Raw genomic sequence first — 22,310 nt, forward strand, 5'->3', positions numbered from 1 at the left:
AAGCCATGCAGAAGATCAGAGAATAGTCTATTATAGTTGATAAAGAGGAAGATTCTCCTACTTTGTTCTCAAAGTTGTACTGGCTCAGGTCTCTGGATTCAGTGGCTCGTCGGTCCCCGTGTGTCAGCGCCCCCTTTAAAACACAACACACTGCTATAAACAAGCTCTCAAACATGAATCCTTCCTCACAGGATCGTAGAAGGGCGTCTAATCAATGCTGTATAACGAATACAGAAGTTTAAGTACATTTATTTTCACGTTTAAGACCTAACAAATCACATTCTCACTGGCTTTGAACCACATTTTAAACAGTTTCGCCTTGAGTGAAATCTTATTGGTCCAAAATCTTTTAAATAAAAAAATAGAAGATATAATGATGAGAGAAGTGCATGTGTGAATCACAAGTATTAAGTCTTTTTTTTTTCTTCAAATATTCGTTTACAGGCTCACAATCAATGAACACCACGCATTTATGACAAACGATTTCTTATGACCTCCTGTTGATGAATCATGACTATGAATGTTTACTTTTTGATTTTCAGACTGTAATGTGTTGTGGTTGTAAGAGTGCATGTTTTATGCAGCTGGAAGTAGTAAAGACATTTCAAAATAAGAGTCCTGTAGTAGTTTGGGCTTGTTTAGATTGTATTTTTTTTGATTATGGAGGTAGTTTTTTCATTTTTATTTTTGGTTCTTGTATTAGTTTTAATAAACAGTATCTGGCAATTAATTAAAATGTAAATAATTGCATAAAATATAAATAAATAATCCCATAATTATTAAATAGTAAAGCAGAGATATTTCTAGTGTACTTTATGTATTCAAATAATTGTCTTCTCATACCCTTTTATTAAGGGGAAAAAAAAATGTATTAATTTGCATCATGCCCCAGCTGTTCATCAAGCCCTGAATCATCAAGAGATTTTATTGTGCTTTTAGTATAAACACAAAGATGACTTGAGAGTGAAAGCTTTGAGCATTAATGTATGTAGTGTGTATTTAACATCTGAGACTTTACCAGGCTCTCCAATCTCTTGGCGACGATAGAGGCGAAGCGTCTCTCTCCAGCAAGTTCTGAGATGAGGAAGATATACTCTGGAGCTGTAACCTGATTCGAGCGATGCGTGCGACCTACGATACACAGCCACAATATTAGCAACCTCCACGACGCCTCTCAAACACACACACACACAGACACGCACCGAACTGCTGGATGGCGCGGTCGGCGCTCCACGGCAGCTCTAAGGTCATGTGAACTCGTCTCCTGCGGTTCTGCACGCGTTTATCCGCCTGTAGAGAGATGCCCGAACTGGCCGCTTCAGAGATGATGGCTATCAGCTGAGAGGGAAGAGAAAGAGCTTTAGTGCAAGCGTTCAGAATGGCGCTGGGTGGGTGCTCAGTGTGTGTAGGTCAGAGGTCGTCACCTTCTCTCCGGTCATGAAGCGCTCTTTCTCTCTGATGTTGACGTGGTCGATGGACAGGCCCTGCTCCGCTCTGGTCTCGTATCGAACGCTGCTGTCAGGACGCCGCACTACACGTCCCTTACGGCCCGTCATCTACACACACACACACACACACAGAGATATATTTATCTTTTAACTCGTGTAAAACCACATCACATTGTGAGTCTAACACACACGGATGTGAACAAGCATCAAGTGTCTCAAAGAAATCCTAAAAGCCGTGTTATTTTTCTGTAAATTATATACTATTATAGTATTAATTAATATTTTAAATGAGATTTTATTTTTATATTTTCAGTTTTCATTTCATTAAGTTTTAGTAATTTTCTTTTTTATATATTTCTATTTATCTGTAATTTCAGTTGCAATTTTAGTAATTTTAGTACTTCAACCTTCTATTTTCAACATTTCTCATTTTCATTTAAGTAAAAAAAAGTTTCTATTTAGCTTTAATATATATTTATTACAGTTACAATTTTAGCAATAATAATAATAATCTATATAAGCCAGTTGCCTAATTTTTTCTAATTTCATTTAAGTTTTTAAAAATATATATATTTCTATTTAGCTTTAATTTACATTTATTGCCATTGTACTTTTAGTAATTTTAATACTTCAACATAAACGTATTTTATTCCAAATAGTTACCAGGGCTTCTAGCTTATTAATATTCTTATTTAGCTTAAATTAATATTTAATTAATTTTTATTTTTATTAATTGTAGTACTTAAATTTCATTTATGTCAAAATTTCTAACTTTCATTTAATTTTTTTTAAGCTTTCGTGTTAATATTAATTTAATTATTTACCTATTTTATTAATAATTAATTTTTATGTATTATATATTACATATATTTTTAGTTTCTGTAATTGCTTACTTTTTAGCTTTATTTCAACTAATGAAAATTATTGTAAATAATTTTTATTTTGTTTCCTGGCAGACTGAAAAAAATTTTTTTGTTATATTTGAATCAGGGTTTTTATAAAACTCATCTTTTTTTGTGTGTGTAATTTCCATCAGACGGTCTGTGAATGCTTAGATGTGTTGTTAAGTGGCTAAGACTAAACGTTAATCAGTTATATGAACATTACAATGTTGCCGTCTATTTTTAGTGTTCATGTAACTGTTTCAAACACACACGATGCATCGCAGTGACTCCTCACCTCAGAAACCTTCTCTGGTCCTCCAAACCTGTCAATCAGCTCATCAAGAGTGTTGAGCGGCAGCTCTTTCCCCAGCTCTGCTATTTTTCCCAGCAACCTCAGCTTGAGTTCTTCTAGTTTAGCTGAAAACACACAGAGGATGACTTCAGAGGATTCTTTCAGCACACGTAGTGACTATATTGCATTTAAGACAACCTACCAGTAGGCCCGTTGATGTGGTTCAAGAAAATCACATCGTCATTGTCCTGTAGCGATTCAGGGGAGGAGTTAGAGTAGCTGTCAATCTCATCCGAGTCCGAGTCTGAGTCGTCGCTGATTTTAATAACCCCGCCCACTTCCACACAGTGCTTTGGAAATTTTGAAGGCCGGCTTCTGGGCTTTCCCAGAAAACAAAGCAACGTTTTCATCAAGACCACGAACACAATAATGCATGACCCTCAAAGGAAAAGATGATGCGACTCACGTTTCCTCTTGCTTGCGGCGCTTTTCTCTCTTTTAGGTTTCTGTGTTGGGAAGTGTTTCTGAACTAATGACTGGAAAACCCCCCTACGGGACAAAAACCCACAAATCTCAACCCAGTTCACTAACATGAACTTTAAAGCCACAGAGCTATCTATATCGATTATTATGCAATAGTTGATTGTGATTGGTCTATCGCTGATTTGCTGGAGATTTCAGTCTTTCCTCTTTGAAGAAGACAGAAGCTGTGGACTTTGAGACACTCACTCAGCAGCGGAGACAAATCTGTCCAGGTGTCCGTCGTTCTCGTCCAGGACCTCTCGAGTACGAGCCTCTCCAGTGGACTGCAGGCCAATCACGATGCACTGTTTGGAATGACACGGGAGAGTGGGCGGAGCCACATTCAGCACAAATAGTGAAACACTTAATACAGGGATTCTACAATGAATTTAACTTGCTGCATGATTTGTGTGGGGAATTTTTCCCCCCTGACTGATTGAGTGATTGATTGATTGATTATTTTTACAGCATGTCAGCAGCAAGGCCATCTTCATGGCGAAAACAGAATAAATATCAAAAGTCATATAATTAACAAGAAGCTACATAAGAGATTTAAGGTTAATACTAGAAAAAATATCTAAAATATATTTAGGTGATAATTTTTTTAATACTTTTTTTTCCCGATAAATATTGCATTTGCCATTTAAAAAAAAGTGGCAGGTTTGCTGTGCTTGTTTGGCCAAAATTTTTGTGATATATAATTATATATTGAAAAGACTATAAAATTTTTTTGGTAATAATTATTTGTTGTTAAGTATTTATAATATTATTAATTGTAATAATAATGATAATAATTATATATTGATAATAATATTAATTATTTATTGTAATTATTTTTTGATAATAATAATAATTATTATTATTACTTTATAGTCTTATCAATACCTTATTATTATTATTTTATACTTTTTCATTATATAATCACAAAATTATTATTATTATTACTAAATGTTAAAAAATTTGAAATAAGAAATAATATTATTGTAATATTTTATATATTACTATTGTATCATGTTGTTGTCATTTTATTAAAATTGATGGAGCAAAATATCTAAAGCTAAATATCAATAAAAATACTAGCACTAAACAAAAAAATTTTTTTTTTATAAAACATTATAATAAAAATATGAAAATATAAAAATATGCACACCAAGGCTGCATTTATTTGATAAAAAAAAAAAAAAAAAAACAGTAAAAATAACAATATTTTTAAATAATATTACAATTCATTATTATTGTTATTTTATATTTTTTCATTATATAATCACAAAATTATTATTATTACTAAATGTAAAAAAAAAAATCATATTATTGTAATATTTTATATATTACTATTATAATATGTAGTATCTTTTATAAAACAAAAAATAAACAAAATATCATCAAGCTTTTATTTTGACAGGGAAGCCCTTAATGCTTCTCTTTAGTTGACAACAGTCGGTTTATAAGTGCTTCTAATTTTAATAAATCACAATTAATATTGATTTAAAGTGCAGTCTTTGTCATATCGTGATTTCAGCTTAATTTGGATTAACCGTGCAACCCCATTACTGCGTAAGGATATTTAAAACCCAGTAAAACCTTTCCATGGTTTTTTAACGAGCGCAAGCACAAATCCCAATCACTGACTCACCTTGCCCTGCTGCAGCTCAGTATAAGCGATTTCAACCAGACGACGGACTTTAGCGGCGATGCAGAGGTACTTATTAAAAATATGTTTTGTGTGACGGAAATGACTGAACAGAGACTTACGGGAGGCCAGACCCAACGTCTCCGCAGCTCCGGTGAACAGCACGAGAGCCTCGGCCCACTACACAGAGAGAAAAACACTTTAACTTCCAGCTCAAACATTATTTGGGACTAACGGCTGTCTGTGTTTCTCTCACCAGTCTAGCGGCTTTGTTGTAGACCAGTTTGAACTGTTCGTCCAGCGTGATCTCTTCTATGCGGAAGGACACGCCGGAGAAGCTCAGCTGCCGTGCGATATACATGCCACTCACTTTCATATCCATGGCAACAATCTCCATGGCGCCAACACCCCTGGAACATGGACATGAGGAAATGTTGGTTCAGATCAAAGGAGAATTGAAAGCCCTGATCTCTGTGATATCAGCATGACCTCTGACCTCTTCTCAATAGCATGCAGGAAGTCATCAAACGTCTTGAACGGCGTTCCTTGCCCCCAGATCCCCAGTCGGCTCATGTATATCATATTCTTTGGCTCAGAAGCACCTGGAGAACGAAAACGTTGAAGACAGAAAACTCAGATCTCATGAATCCACAAACATCAAGACCATAATGAACTGGGATCTGGCTACGGCTGCTTCGGAAAATAACTAATCTACCAAATCAAAAAGATCCAACCATAAATAAATAAATTAAATAAAAACCTTTGTAACTTAAAAAAAAAAAAAAAAAACTGAAATAAAATTAAATATATATTTTTTTTATTTCAGCTAGTCGTCAAGGCAACACTTTTCAATTTCATTTAGTTAAATAAATTATTATAAAATATTTAAAATACAAATGAATAAAAAATTATAAACATGTGATACTAGAACTAACAAAAATGACCAAAAACAACAAAATTAATAAAACATTATAATGAAAATAAAAACTGAAAATATAAAATTATGCACACCAAGACTGCATTTATTTGATCAAAAACAGTAAAAATAATAATATTGTTTTATATATATATATATATATATATATATATATATATCTATATATATATATATATATATATATTTGAAAATATTTAAAGTAAATTATTTATAGTTATTTATTCCTGGGATGACAAAGCTGAATATAGAAAGCTTTTGTAACATTATACACTACCGATCAAAAGGTTTTTTTGGGGAAAAGAAATTAAATAAATGTAACACTTTTATTCAGCAAGGATGCATTAAATTGCTGAAAAGTGACAGCAAAGGCATTTATAATGTTACAAAAGATTTCTATTTCAAATAAATGCTGTTCTTTTAAACTTTCTATTCATCAAAGCATCCTGAAGAATAAAACATATCAGTTTCCACAACAATATTGTGATGCACAACTGTGTTCAACATTGATAATAATCAGAAATGTTTCTTGAGCAGCAAATCAGCATATTAGAATGATTTCTGAAGATCATGTGACACTGAAGACTGCAGTAATGATGCTGTTATTTTAAATTGTAGCAATAATATTTCACTATATTACTGTTTTTGCTGTATGGATCAAATAAATGCAGTCTTGGTGACCAGAAGAGACTTCTTTTAAAAAAAAAAAAACAAAAAAAAACTCCACCCACCTGTGGCACTAGCGTACACCACTCTCGCCCGGGGCAATTTATTCTGCAAGTCCAGGACAGCTTTACCCATCTTTGTGGAGGTCGCGTTTTTAGCCTTATGGCACTCGTCAAACACAATCTGAGGTTAAAGGTCAAGGGTCAACAGCACTGCAACAATACTTCTGTTCATGCATATTAAGAGTTAATTAGGTATTCAGCTACTGTGTGGACTATGATGCTACACAGAGGTTAGCCAATCACAGCACAGATCGTTTGCATATCGTGTTATACATAAGTCTTAAAGGTACAGAAGCAAAAACTAAGATTTCAAATGCATGCACAAGCTGGAAGTGAAGGATACGACTCCATCAAAGTTGGGTTTGCACCAGTCCAGGATCTGTTTGAGTCTGGTGCGGTGCTGCCCGCCGGCCTGGCTCTCTCCAATCAGCGCTGAGTATGTGGCGAATAAAACGCCCTCTGAGGTAGCCATATCTCCGTATTTAATCTGTGTGACAGAGGAAAAGCAGACATGGACATTTAATGACCCAACAAGAAATAAATAACATGACTGAACCAAAGTCTTGCAAAGTGCACGAAAGCAAAACACATACAAGTAGATTCCTGAATATTACTAGCATTAAATATAAATGTTCCTGCTGACTTGCTGTTTTATTCCACAAAATTCTGAGGAATAAATTAAAACATGGCACACAACAGAATAAAAGTGAGCTGTGTGATTGTGATGCTCTCAAGAGGTACTTTAACATTTACTGGAGTATTTTTCAAACCTTGTTTTACCTTTATGGCTACTGTATAACAGCATCACAAATATTGTTATCAGCCGAAGCCTTTTGGCATAAAATGCACTTGAAGTTCATTTGAGATATCAAGTTAATATTTTGACAATTTAACCATATATTCACTGAAACCAAAACTAAAACGATTAAAAATAAGTGCCGTTGACTGAAATAAAGCTGAAATAAAAAATAAGTAGATTAAAAAATTTGAAATGTTGCCTTGACTACAACTAAAACTGAAATAAAAATAAACGAAAGCTAACTAGAAATATTTAAATATAAAATAAATAAATAAATATATATATATATATATATATAGATATATATATATCTATATATATAGTATAGATATATATATATAAAACAAAATAATAAAAGTACATAAGATTACTAAAACTAAATTAAAATGGAAACTGAAAATCAAAAAAATAAAAATTATAAATACTTTTAAAATAATTCTAAAATAACATTAATGGTCACAGAAAATGTAGGCAGATAAATAAAATAAAATAAAATAAAAAATTCACTATTCTCCTGTATTTTTTATCTTGTTTTTATTGTAAAAAGTTCAATAAACTAAGCAAAAAAAAAAAAAAAAACTTCTTTTTATATATATATATATATATATATATATATATATATTATATATAATCTATATATATATATATATATATATATATATATATAAAATATTTTTATTTTATTATTTATGTAAATTTTACATTATGATTTAATTTCTTGTTTTGCATCAACTCACAAAGCCTATTTAGATCCATCACGTTTGGAAAACCCTGATCAAATATGTACAATACAGATGAAAATAAAGCAGTGATGATTCAGTTCACAAACCTTATTTAAAGCAAACACGGGGATGTTGGGAGCGTCTATGTCTCTGAGATCTCTCTCAGCATCGTACTTCAGGTCATTTGACACACTGAACCTAAAATATCCAGAAAACCCCTGTGTTATGCATCAGTTCATCAGAACGAATCATTGAGTCACGTGAGGGATGCATGCGGTGTATTTACCACAGCGCTCTCTTCCGTCCCTTTAAGAAACTCTCCAGTATGATTCCGGCCACAGTGCGGCCCTTCCCGACGCCGGCTCCGTCTCCGATCAGAAACCCCGCCCGCTGACCGTTCTGAAGAATCACCTCGTGTTGCTGAAGAGCACCAGCACAAAGGTGATTCAATACATACACACAGAAGTCATCAGTGAGTGGAGAGAGAAGAGCAGAGAGAGTACCTGGCAGGCGTAGATGATGGCCTCCAGCTGCAGGGCGGACAGCAGGCCGGAGCTAACGGTGCGGTCTGGAATGGACAGTGTGTAGGTGATGTCAGGAGGAGGAACGCTGGACAGTGTGTTGGTCTCCACCACGATGTCAGGGTGAGAGATTCCTATATTAGCTGCACACATGTGAACAGAGCAATTATTTGCCACAGAAGCGCCGCAAAATATGAAACCAAGTTGCATTTGCGCTGTGAGAGGAATGGGCAGCATGATTTTTAATCATTTTAAAGGGGACATGAACTGCCTTTTTTATTATTTTGTACTGTTCTCTGAAGTCCACTTATGCTGTTATAATCAAAATAGGCTGTATTGTGATTTCTAAATTTAAGACCACCTAAACTGATAATTAAGACTTTTCTATACTATTTAAATATTTTAAATATTACAATATACCATTTGAAATATTTTTTAATTTGAGAAAACTGCATTTAAGATATTTTTGCAGTCACTTCAACATGTTATACACCATTACCGGGATATAAAAATACAAGTTTAGCACATACTGCCCACTCATGTGCTGTAGGTTAAAATGATACGGCATGTCTATTTACATTTGGATGGCTTGTATTCTGCGTATGTGTCAGCATGCCCCAAATCCTCCGTCTCTTCCTCATCTGCCTCCTCCTCTTCCTCCGGTGGCGGCGGAGCAGCAGCAGCCTGTAGAAATGAAGGGGCAGAAAACAAAATATGATGAAATGTGGTGAAACAGGGAATAGCGTATTAGAGGAAAAGAGTGGATCTACCTTAAATCCTGTGACCGACGCAGGCAGGATAGTGCTGAAGTCGTCGAACCTCCCGTGAAACGCGCTCAGGTTCTGCTGAAGAACACAGATACAGTGATGTTGTACACTCGTATGAAATTAACACAAGAGAAATGAGACTCTACATGCTAATATTACTGACTACATGTATTGTAGTGGCGAGTATTAAAGGGATAGTTCACCCAAAAATACAAATTCTGTCATCATTTACTCAACCTCAAGTTGTTCCAAACCTGACTTTCTTTCATCCGTTGAGCACAAAAGAAGATATTTTGAAGAATGCTGGTAACAGTTGACGGTAGCCATTGACTTACATAGTATTGAGAAATAAAGATAAAAATACTATGGCAGTCAATGGCTACTGTTTTGGAATAACTTGAGGGTGAGTAAATTATGGCAGAATTTTTATTTTTGGGATGAAGACAAAAAGTAAAAAAAAAATAAGGAAACAAAACAACAATATTATTACAATTAAAAATATATTTAAAAAATGCAATATTTAAATAATTAAAAAAATTTATAATAAAAAAATACAGAAATATTATAATTGTAAAAAAATACAATATTTAATAATAATAATAATAATAATAATAATAATTATTATTTTATTTTTACCGTAACAGTAAAATTTCAAAACCAATATTTAAAGCTGTATAAATTTCTTTGCTTTCAAACATTAAACCATACAGCTTTTATTTTGGCAGAAAACACTTTTTTCAATCTTTTCAGGTTGGAGAATGTATACAGAATTCTGTATGAATATAGAAAAATCACATCCCTGACTATTAAACTTAAAATGTCAAAAAAATAAAAAATAAATAAAGATAAAACTGATTTACTTGCTCAGATCTCAACATTAGAGAGAGAGTACTAAAACACTGAGCCATTTAATTGCACACAATACACTAATGAGTTAAACATCACCGGTTTGCATGCAAATGAATAACCTGGCAATGCCAGAAACCTGTGTTTACAGGTTATTCTCTTAAGTGACGTTAAAATGCAATCATTTGTTTATCCGACTTCACATATTCCATTCGTTTTGTGAGTTGGTATATTAAAAAAAAGCATTAAAAACCCCAGAGCATTTCCAAATGTCAGCGGGAAACTTATCTAGACACTAAAGTGAAGCAGCATGTCCATGTTTAGCGATTAAACACCTTAATGCACCTTTAAAGTAGCTTACAAAAGCTTAGTACTGTAGCAAATTGACCCGACGGTTAAGAAATAAAGTTTGCAGCAATTATATCTTTCCATTTTGACAGTGCAAAATTATACAGTAAGGCTTAAGCTACAGAACAGCTTTGAAAACATCACACAAGTAAATATCGGAGGGAAAAGCTGTTTTATGAATACCGGTCTCTGACTTTGTCCAGGTATATCCCAGTGCATCTGTGCCACGGGGCCCTCGGGGGGTCTCTGTGACAGGCTATCGCTGCCAAATCCTGAAGGGTCTGGATACTCCGACAGAGAATCAGATGCCGAGGAGAACAGCGATGTGTTGGACAGCATGTCTATGCACAGATCCTAAAAATAACCACAAAAACATGTTCAGAAGTTGACACAAATATCATTTCACTGAAATACACACAGCAGTTTCATTTCAGATACAGTTATCCAGCCAAAGTGTGTCTGAATGTGTATTTATTTATACTTTCTTCAGAGAAAAAAAAAAAAATAATAATAATGTACTGTTTTACAGTTAACATACTAAAACTTTTTTTGTTGTTGCTTGAAATAAAATAAACTTTAACTTAAAATATAGTACAAAAAAAAAAAACGTATAAAATAAAATAAAATATATAAACCTTAAAATAAAATATAAAAAATATTTCAGCAATTTAGTTTAACTTGACGTACTGACGAAACTGAAATAAATAAAAATAATTGTAAAAATATATATTTTAAAAAAACTTTAACTTAAAATATAGTTAAAAAAAACATAAAATAAAATATATAAACCTTAAAATAAAATATAAAAAATATTTCAGCAATTTAGTTTAACTTGACGTACTGACGAAACTGAAATAAATAAAAATAATTGTAAAAATATATATTTAAAAAAAAAACTTTAACTTAAAATATAGTTAAAAAAACGTATAAAATAAAATATATAAACCTTAAAATAAAATATAAAAAATATTTCAGCAATTTAGTTTAACTTGACGTACTGACGAAACTGAAATAAATAAAAATAATTGTAAAAATATATATTTAAAAAAAAAAAAACTTTAACTTAAATAAAATATAGTACAAAAAAAACATATAAAATAAAATATATAAACCTTAAAATAAAATATAAAAAATATTTCAGCAATTTAGTTTAACTTGACGTACTGACGAAACTGAAATAAATAAAAATAATTGTAAAAATATATATTTTAAAAAAACTTTAACTTAAAATATAGTTAAAAAAAACATAAAATAAAATATATAAACCTTAAAATAAAATCTAAAAAATATTTCAGCAATTTAGTTTAACTTGACGTACTGACGAAACTGAAATAAATAAAAATAATTGTAAAAATATATATTTAAAAAAAAAACTTTAACTTAAAATATAGTTTAAAAAAACGTATAAAATAAAATATATAAACCTTATAATAAAATATAAAAAATATTTCAGGAATTTGCAAAGGAAGATTTCTCATTTTCATTTAGTTTAACTTGACGTACTGACGAAACTGAAATAAAAATAATTGTAAAAATATATATTTAAAAAAAAAATTGTAGTTTCTCAATGATACTAAAAGTCCATACAACACATGCACTACATTTCCAAGACTTCTGAAGTGATATGATCACTTTGCATTAAGTCAGATTAATTCAAATCACTTTTATTAAATTTAAAAGTGCAGCCACAATATTCTTCAAAAACAAAAAGCAAGAAAGAAGGTCATATGGGTTTGACGAGGGTGAGTAAAAAGTGACAATTCTTTTGAAAGCTGTGATACTCCGAACCGGAGCTCATAAAATCATCTGATATATGATGCTCAAACCGCGGTTTGTTTTTGACAGCAGCTGTGGACTCAGTACTTCAGACATGGCCAATGTCCAAAAACACCGACTGTAAATCTGTCAAGAGATGGCTTTCATTCCCGGAAGCTTCAATGGTATTCCTGATCACACTTGAGGCGATAACCTCCTGTTATTCCTACGAGAGACGAAATATTGAAAACTAGACGCTGCTAAAGCAAAACAACTAGTCCATGTTTAGGGGCTAAATGCAAATGCTTAATGCACCTTTGAAGTGGCTTGCACAGAAAACCCCTCAGTACTATAGCAAACTGACCTGATGTAAAGAAATAAAGTTTGCACCAATAATATCTTTCTGCTACAGAAGAGAGAACCACCCAACAAATTATTCATCAAATTATATTCTTTAAAATTGTGTGATCTGGTTGATTTCAAACTTGCACAGATAATGTTTAAAGAACATTTATAATGTACTTAATAGATGTATTCAGACGCTGTCAGAAATGAGAAAGAGTTTGTATGAACTTAGAGAAGAGCATGTTTAGGGCAAGGATAAAATGATCAAAAATACAGAAAAAAAAACTGTGATCTTGCAAAATGTTATTACAATAAATAATGGTTTCTATTTTAATATCCTTTAAAATATAATTTATTTCTGTGATGCAAAGCTGAATTTCCATTCCAGTATAAAGTGTCACATGATCCTTCAGAAATCATTCTAATAAACTGATTTATTATTAGAATTATTAACAGTTGTGCTGCCAAATATTTTTTGGGAAACTGTGATACTTTTTTCAGGATTCTTTGATGAATAAACAGTTAAAAAGAACAGCATTTATTCAAAATATAAATCGTTTCTAACAATATAAATCTTTGCTATCACTTCTTATCAATTTAACACATACTTGCTGAATAAAAGTTTTAATTTCTTAAAAAAAAAAAAAAAAAAAGAAAGAATAAAAATGTACTGACCCCCAAACTTTTGAACGGTAGTGTATATTGTTAGAAAATATTTATATTTTAAATAAATGCTTTTCTTTTTAAATTTTTATTCATCAAAGAATCCTGAATAAAAGTATCAGGTTCCAAAAAAATATGAAGCAGCACAACAGTTTCCAGCACTGATAATAAATCATCATATTAGAATGATTTCTGAAGATCATGTGACACTGAAGACTGGAGTAATGATGCTGAAAATTCAGCTGTGCACCACAGAAATAAATTAGATTTTAATGTATATTAAAATAGAAAAAAGTTATTTTACATCATAGTAATATTTGACAATATTATATATTTTCCCTGTATTTTTGATCAAATAAATGCAGACTTGATGAGCAGAAGAAACTCCTGTAAAAAACATAAAAAATGGTTCTGATCCCAAACTTTTGACCGGTAGTGTGTGTATGTGTGTATATATATATATATATATTTTTTTTTTTTTAAATAAAATTACATAAAAATTAAATATTTTTTAATAAATAACAGAAAGGGGTGAAATAACTGTGACTTAAAAATATGAATGAAAAAATATGTAGTTTACTTTGCAAATTTAAAAAAATACAAATAAAAAAAATTAAGTGATAAATAATAATTATTAATAAGATTAATAATTTTCTGTTTTATTTTTGTCCTTGTAAAGATTAAATTTATTAGTAGGAGTGATAGTTATTATTTTAAAAAAAGAGAAGGTAAAATAGGTGTCAACCTACACTTTTTTTGGTTAATATGTAATATTATGCATAATTATTATGGAACTATGCCTGAGGACTGAAATAAAAATAAAAAATCTGACAGTGCAAACCTCAATTAAACTTCAAGTTAGGTTTAAGGTACAAGACAGCTGGAGTCTTTCACACACCCAGAACCCTTCAAGAAACGAACGAAAGCTCATTCCAGATACTGTAATCTCCCATTCACAGATGTCAAGGCCTCTTAAAAAAAATCTTCTACTGGATGGAACTTTTATTTTTGCGCTATAAGCTGATCTGAGGCTGTCAAAAGATGATGAAACTGCTTGTATTATTCTGGAAACTGCTCTGTTTTCAACAGCAAGATGTCCGGTTGCGTAATATTTCCATTTGCGAGAGTAAAACAGGGAATTTAGCTGAGATAAAGCAGGGTCAGGACTGAATGACGGGACAATAACTTTAAATTCTGTTGGACAGGAAGGAATGAGGATCAGGGCACGAGGAGAGAGGTCAGAAAACTAACTCATGTCTACAGAAGCGGATGCTGAAATAAAGAAGCTAAACTCACAGCAATAGCTGGATCACACACTGTTTCTACATTGAATTCATCCAAGAACAGCTTGAGACTGTCTACACTGGAAAGAAAGCTGTATGTCACCTTATAATGTTTACTAATAAGGGACCAATCAGCAGTGAACAAACATGCATAAAAAATTAGCTTTTTTTTTGGAATTGGGAGCTAAAAAAACTGCTGTACACTGTTTTCTATGCAATTATAATAAACAGGGACTTTTATTATACAAAACAAAGAGATTAGAATCAGCACAATCTGACTCTGATGTAATGATCAGATGTTATTTAGATAAATGAAATTCATAATAAATGTAGAATATTTGTTCTATAATGCTGCTAAAGTAGCATCACAAATTAATTAGAGAAAAATACAAGATTTAATGTAACCAATTAACAGTAGCATCACAAATTAATTAATTAATTAAGAGTAAAATAAGAGATTTCAGGTAACCAATTAACAGTAGCATCACAAATTAAATTTAATTAATTAATTAAGAGGAAAATAAAAGATTTCAGGTAATCAATTAACAGTAGCATCACAAATTAAATTAAATTTAATTAATTAATTAAGAGTAAAATAAAAGATTTCAGGTAATCACTTAACAGTAGCATCACAAATTTAATTAAATTTAATTAATTAATTAAGAGTAAAATAAAAGATTTCAGGTAATCAATTAACAGTAGCATCACAAATTAAATTAAATTTAATTAATTAATTAAGAGTAAAATAAAAGATTTCAGGTAATCACTTAAAGAGCAGGTCATATGGTATTTTAAAGTGTCCTAATATTGTGTTGGAGTGCCCTACAACAGGTTTAAATGCATCTAAGATCAGAAAACATTGTAATTTTCTCAGAATATACATTTAATATTAGAGTCATTTGCCAATGATTAGGAAACGATTCGTTCCAAGCAAGTTCGGAGCAAGCCCCTCCCTTCCTCAAGCCTACTCTGCTCTGATTGGTCAGCTGGCCAAACCTGTTGTGATTGGCACAGAGATGAGTCCTTGAGCCAGTTAGCCAGCGCTACCATTGACTAAGTACCTTTACATAAAACAATAATATAGTCAATCCGTTCTTATAATGACATAAAATACAAAAACACTTATGCAAGCGAATCGTGCCCACAGCTAAAGTTTAGCTGCTAAACTGTGAACACTAGGTGGATACGTTAGCCGAGTGCTAACGTGACTGATTAAACAATACAGTTTATAAACCAAAATATGTCTACTGTAATGTTTGAAGAACGACAGACAAAAGATGCTCACAGGAGCACCAGCCGAAATCACTCATCTCTCCCGCATTAACCCTGTAACTGCCAGTGCAGCACAATAAACAGCAGTTTCACAATTATTATAAAGTCTGTGTGCTACACTACATTCTTTATTATTAAACAAAGTAACTAGAAACGACGTCAGTCTACAATAATCGACATATTCTTAGGTTCACTGCAAATTTTTAAGAACTACTTAAGTAAGACAGTAATATCGTGCTTTACCTGGAAACACATTACATGTACTTTGAAAAGATAGAAAGCATATATAAAAAAAATTAACATAGTAATAGTTATTTAACACGGGCTACAACTACACAGAAACCATTTGCAACTTTAAATACTGATCAGACAACACAACGACAAACAATTCACATATCTCAATACAGTTGTCATTGAAGACCTAGAAGCTAAACGGTGCTTACAGAACAAACCAAACAATTATTAAGCATGCTACATAAAACGTAAAAAGCAACCATTATTAATAACACTTACAGGTTGTGATACGGAGGAGGAAGCTGATGCAAATACACTTGGAACTGAACCTTCCTTCAATATCAGCCGGCTCGCGAATCCAAGTTTGATTGCATATAAGTTGGTAAAGCAATCGTCTTCAAAATGGCGTGAACAAAAGCACAAGGCTCAGGGACTATACTTCTGTGGTACAGTTGTATATATGAATTGTAGCCCCTTAGTCTTCAAATGCTCATCCTTGGGCAGATGAAAAAAGTTTGCTTTTGAGTCGCACTTCAGAACACAGCGTCATCGTCGCCATGATGTTTTTCTAGTTTTCACTGGCGTCTTGGAGCGCAATAAGTGGGCGTATCGTATTCAAATAACTTGACAAGTTGACGTCATCTAGTCAGAGAAAAACAGCTTCGGTCTTCTAACGATTCATAAAAATGACTCAGAGTCGACTCTTACTTTTGAAGACAATCACTTTATATACGTGCACTGTCATATTTCAAACTTTGCAGGATGTTTTTGTTCACTTAGATCTATGTTACACACTACATGAAAGGTAAATTTCAAAATTCCATGATAGGTGCTCTTTAACAGTAGCATCACAAATTTAATTAAATTTAATTAATTAATTAAGAGTAAAATAAAAGATTTCAGGTAATCAATTAACAGTAGCATCACAAATTAAATTAAATTTAATTAATTAATTAAGAGTAAAATAAAAGATTTCAGGTAATCAATTAACAGTAGCATCACAAATTAAATTAAATTTAATTAAATAAGAGTAAAATAAAAGATTTCAGGTAATCAATTAACAGTAGCATCACAAATTAAATTGAATTTAATTAAATAAGAGGAAAATAAAAGATTTCAGGTAATCAATTAACAGTAGCATCACAAATTAAACAAACAAACAAATTAGTTCTTGTTCACTAAAGCAGTTAACTAACATTATCTAATGAACCTTATTGTAAAGTGTTACCAAATAAACTTTAACTTATTTAAAATATTTTTAAAAAGACAAACAATTCTCATTTTCATGTATTTAAACTTAGTGTACTACAAACTAAAACTGACATAAAAAGTAATACAAAATATGCAGACATACAAAAATAAAAAAAGATTATTTTTTTTTAAAATGAAAACAAAAAATAATAATAAAATAATAATAATTCAAAATATTAATAAAAATGAAATAAAATAAAAATGTCAAACAACAACGTTCGACGTTCACATTTTAAATTTATTTTAGTTTTTTTGTTTTTTTCCCAATCATGATTCAAGAGAGAGATCTTGGTTGATTTCACTTTCAGTTCAGTTCATTCACTACACAGATAACATTCTGTAGCAGTGTTTGCATTAATGTCGCAGCTACATCATCATAAATGTATGCTGCGCTTCAGATACTCAAACCTGCGCTTTTCTCCTGCAGTCGCCGTAATGGAGCCGTCAGTTTTCCTGCAGACTAAGCTATTTATTACAGCATAAAATAGTCATGGGACGCAGTGACGTGATTACAAGCTACAAATAAAGTCTTCAATACTGTATTAAATTCCCACGAATCAGGAACCGATATTAAAAAGGTAAAAATGACACATTCAGTGCTTGTTTTTGAATTACTTCCCCAATGGTTCTGGTGAGTTCACCCTCGATCGATAACACAAGAGACGGGATCCGCTCTTACCTGGGAGTAATCTCCGTTCTGCACAAGGTCGTGAAAGTCTATGTCGGATAGGTCCAGACCCGAGGACGGGTTCAGCTGGAGCTGCCTGATAAATCAGAGGAGAGGGATCAGGAACAATCACACACAGATTCAAATACTACTAGAACACTAGGTACAGGTCTTTCGGTTCGATACGTATGTTTTAACCACTGCACACATGCAGAACTTACTTCAAAACTCCTAGTTTTATATATCTTATTTTTAATGCATCTATAATGACTCCTAAATCTCAATATCGATCTTTTAGTCTATGCTGTTTCAGTTGATGCGTGTATAAAACGTCACTTGATTGTCTACAGCGCACCTACAGTACAGGTCAAAAGTTTGGAAACATTACTATTTTTAATGTTTTAGAAAGAAGTTTCTTCTGCTCATCAAGCCTGCATTTTTTTGAACAAAAAAAAAAACAGGAAAAAAATGTAATATTGTGATATATTATTACAATTTAAAATAATTGTTTTTAAATTTATTATACTTTAAATTATCATTTATTTCTGGGATGCAAAACTGAATTTTTAGGATCATTATCACATGATCCTTTAGAAATCATTCTAATATGATGATTCATTATCAAAGTTGGAAACAGTTCTGCTGCTTAATATTTTTTCAGAAGATGTGATACTTTTTTAGGAACACTTTGATGATAAAAATAAAAATTAAAAAAAAAAAAAAAAAAAAAAGAAACTATGTTTTTAAAATATAAATATTTTGTGATAACAATATACACTACTGGTCATTAATTTGGGGGTCAGTAATTTTTTTTTCTTTCTTTTTTTTTTAAATAAAATCAATTCTTTTATTCAGCAAGGATGTGTTAAATTGATAAAAAGTGATAGTAAAGAAAATATATTATTAGAATATATATTATTAGAATTTCTTTTTTATTTTGAATAAATGCAGTTCTTTTTAACCTTTTATTCATCAAATATATTAGACAGCAGAACTGTTTCCAACACTCATAATAAATCAGAATATTAGAATGATTTCTAAATGATCATGTGATAGACTGGATGTTACATGTGACACTGAAGGCTGGAGTAATGATGCTGAAAATTCAGCTTTGCATCACAGGAATAAATTATTTTTTTAAGTATATTCAAATAGAAACTTTATATTTTAAGTTGTAATAATATTTCACAATATTACTGTTTTTTTCTGTATTTTTGATCAAATAAATGCAGGCTTGATGAGCAGAAGAGACTTCTTTCAAAAACATTAAAAATAGTAATGTTTCCAAACTTTTGGTCTGTAATGTAATTGTGTTTCGTCATCAAGTGTCATCTTTCAAATCCTGTGCATTTTATCAGGAAATTCAAACAACAAATGCTTTTTGTGTTGATTATTATATTTATAGCATAGCATTTGAATTTAACAGCTTGTGCACTGTTGTTAATTTGAACTTTAAATATTATAGCAATGTGCAAATAATAGGGCTTCCGGTATAATTACAGCATTTGTGGAGATAGATGTTTTATTCCTAAGAAAATTATGATTATAATTATCTAATTATAATTAAAGACAGAGACACAATTTGATTATAATAATAAAAAAAGCATTTTTTTGTGTTTAGTTTTTAAACTTTTAAACATGCTAGCGACTTGCTAGTAACTTAATAAACATGCTAGCAACATGCTAGTCACTTGGAAATCATGCTAGCAAAATGCTAATCACCTGCTAGTCACATGCTAATCATGCTAGCAACATGCTAGTCACTTGGAAATCATGCTAGCAAAATGCTAATCACCTGCTAATCATGCTAGCAACATGCTAGTCACTTGCTAATCATGCTAGCAAAATGCTAGTCACTTTCTAATCATGCTAGAAACATGCTAGCGACATGCTAGTAACTTAATAATAATGCTAGCGACATGCTAGTCACTTAGAAATCATGCTAGCAAAATGCTAATCACCTGCTAATCATGCTAGGAACATGCTAGTCACTTGCTAATCATGCTAGCGACATGCTAGTCACTTGGAAATCATGCTAACAAAATGCTAATCACCTGCTAATCATGCTAGGAACATGCTAGTCACTTGCTAATCATGCTAGCAACATGCTAGTCACTTGCTAATCATGCTAGCAAAATGCTAGTCACTTTCTAATCATGCTAGAAACATGCTAGCGACATGCTAGTAACTTAATAATCATGCTAGCGACATGCTAGTCACTTGGAAATCATGCTAGCGAAATGCTAATCACCTGCTAATCATGCTAGGAACATGCTAGTCACTTGCTAATCATGCTAGCAACATGCTAGTCACTTGCTAATCATGCTAGCAAAATGCTAGTCACTTTCTAATCATGCTAGAAACATGCTAGCGACATGCTAGTAACTTAATAATCATGCTAGCGACATGCTAGTCACTTGGAAATCATGCTAGCAAAATGCTAATCATCTGCTAATCATGCTAGGAACATGCTAGTAACTTGCTAATCATGCTAGCGACATGCTAGTCACTTGGAAATCATGCTAGCAAAATGCTAATCACGTGCTAATCATGCTAGGAACATGCTAGTCACTTTCTAATCATGCTAGCAACATGCTAGTCACTTGCTAATCATGCTAGAAACATGCTAGTCACTTGCCATCAAACTTAAAACTTTTTAAACTTTTCAAACTCTCTGGTCAGGCAACAACTGCTTAAAACTTTCAGGCTAGGCTTTCTCAAGCCAACCTAAAGTTTGTCTTGACAAACTTTTTTGTCTAGTTATAGCATAGCATTTGAATGTTGTTAATTTGAACTTTAAATATTATAGCAATGTGAAAATAATAGGGCTTCCCGTATAGTTACAGCATTTGCTGAGATAGATGTTTTATTGCTAAGAAAATTATGATTATAATTATATAATTATAATTAAAGACAGAGACACAATTTGATTATAATAAAAAAAAACATTTTTTGTGTTTAGTTTTTTATCTAAAACTTAGACTTTGATTTACTTAAACTTAGACCATCATTTCTGTGTACAGTTACACTCCTAGAATATTTCATATCAGATCGCTCTGTACATAAATACACAATCGATAACAATAAAGTGCATGTGTCACATGTTCTGTACATCAGCGCGCACCACAATTTTATAACTAAACTGCACTAAACACATTAGAGAGACAGATAAAGTCAGCATGCAATGATAATTCACCTTATTTGATTAATCCATGCATATGTTTGAATTTAAATTTATTGTGTCTTGTAATGTTTAATCAATTGCATGCAGTCAGCGAGGAATAAAACACTGTGTTGAGTATTTATTGTCAGTACATTATTATTAATGTATATAATGCGTGCTTTTTGAAAAGACACCGTGTGCGACTCACCTCCCAGATTGCATAGGATAGTGCTGGTTGTATTGAGTTGGCTGTGGGTACATCCATGAGTTCGACGGACACAGCTGACTCTGGGGAAACAGGAAACAAACAGCACTTTTGACACAGGAAGTGGCTCTTTGAAAACACTGTTCAGCAGAGATATTACTCATCGACCCAAATATTTACTGGCAGTGCTGATGATTTAGTGACACGGTGAGACCCCACACAAACCACCACGACCTACAGTTCACCAAAGAAACCAGGTGACGTGAGGCTACTGTTTCTAGAGACATGATTACCATTGGTTACCACGCCAGGACCGTCCCATTCTGGACAGGGTTCAAGACCAACTAGAGCAATAATGATGAAGAGAAAACGGTTCAAGTTCAAGACACTAGAAAAAAGCAGCATCAAACAGACTCCTGCAGGTTTGTATATTGAGGACAATCTGCTATCATGACCTGGATTCAGAAAGGTTCATGACTAATTTCAAGTTTGTATTGGGTTCAGGTTTGTAATTTAATTGTAATGTTATATAAAAAAAAATAGAAATAAAAACCTGTTTGTAGGATCATTAATATTTTTTGCACTGTTACGTTTTTATTAAAAAAAAAATTCCAGGTTCAAGTTTGTGATTCATGAAAAAAGTAATATTAATATTTTCTTCTTTAATTTTTTTTTTTTTTTAACTAATTTTGCACTAAATTTACAATTAAACTAAATATAAACAATATATAAAAACAGAATAAATAAATAAACAATAATAATATATATATATATTTTATATATATATTATATATATATATATATCTATATATAATATATATATATAGTATATATATATTAAACATAGTAAAATTAAATAAAATGTAATATTTGTACTGTGACATTTTAATGTCAATTAAGGGTTTTTCTTTAATTTTTTTTTACTAATTTTGCACTTAAATTTACAATTAAACTAAATATAAACAATATATAGAAACAGAAAAGTCTATTTTTAGGACCATTATTATTATTATTTTTTTGCATTGTAACAT

The 22,310-nt window shown here is 31.6% G+C and overlaps 1 protein-coding gene across 5 annotated transcripts in view; it reads right to left on the reverse strand.

The window, feature by feature from the left end:
* sbno2a (strawberry notch homolog 2a) overlaps positions 1–22,310 on the reverse strand; it is a 32,804-nt gene that overhangs the window by 8,935 nt on the left and 1,559 nt on the right. For 3 of the 5 annotated variants that reach the window (XM_042713301.1, XM_042713292.1, XM_042713285.1), the window contains exons 3-23: positions 21,283–21,362; positions 17,924–18,008; positions 10,625–10,795; positions 9,251–9,325; positions 9,059–9,164; positions 8,463–8,623; positions 8,246–8,379; positions 8,067–8,157; positions 6,782–6,925; positions 6,442–6,559; positions 5,273–5,378; positions 5,033–5,186; positions 4,780–4,956; positions 3,354–3,451; positions 3,091–3,173; positions 2,827–3,009; positions 2,628–2,749; positions 1,425–1,556; positions 1,203–1,338; positions 1,019–1,131; positions 62–133 (exon numbers count right to left, since the gene is read on the reverse strand). In XM_042713301.1, coding sequence (XP_042569235.1) covers positions 62–133; positions 1,019–1,131; positions 1,203–1,338; positions 1,425–1,556; positions 2,628–2,749; positions 2,827–3,009; positions 3,091–3,173; positions 3,354–3,451; positions 4,780–4,956; positions 5,033–5,186; positions 5,273–5,378; positions 6,442–6,559; positions 6,782–6,925; positions 8,067–8,157; positions 8,246–8,379; positions 8,463–8,623; positions 9,059–9,164; positions 9,251–9,325; positions 10,625–10,795; positions 17,924–18,008; positions 21,283–21,362 — 2,541 coding nt within the window. Of the gene's footprint in view, positions 1–61; positions 134–1,018; positions 1,132–1,202; positions 1,339–1,424; positions 1,557–2,627; positions 2,750–2,826; positions 3,010–3,090; positions 3,174–3,353; positions 3,452–4,779; positions 4,957–5,032; positions 5,187–5,272; positions 5,379–6,441; positions 6,560–6,781; positions 6,926–8,066; positions 8,158–8,245; positions 8,380–8,462; positions 8,624–9,058; positions 9,165–9,250; positions 9,326–10,624; positions 10,796–17,923; positions 18,009–21,282; positions 21,363–21,572; positions 21,624–22,310 lie in introns of all 5 variants that reach the window. The other 2 variants (XM_042713316.1, XM_042713310.1) reach the window with 2 other exon arrangements.

Source organism: Cyprinus carpio, chromosome A2 (genome assembly GCF_018340385.1).
Source record: "Cyprinus carpio isolate SPL01 chromosome A2, ASM1834038v1, whole genome shotgun sequence".
NCBI classification, from domain to species: Eukaryota; Metazoa; Chordata; class Actinopteri; order Cypriniformes; family Cyprinidae; genus Cyprinus; species Cyprinus carpio.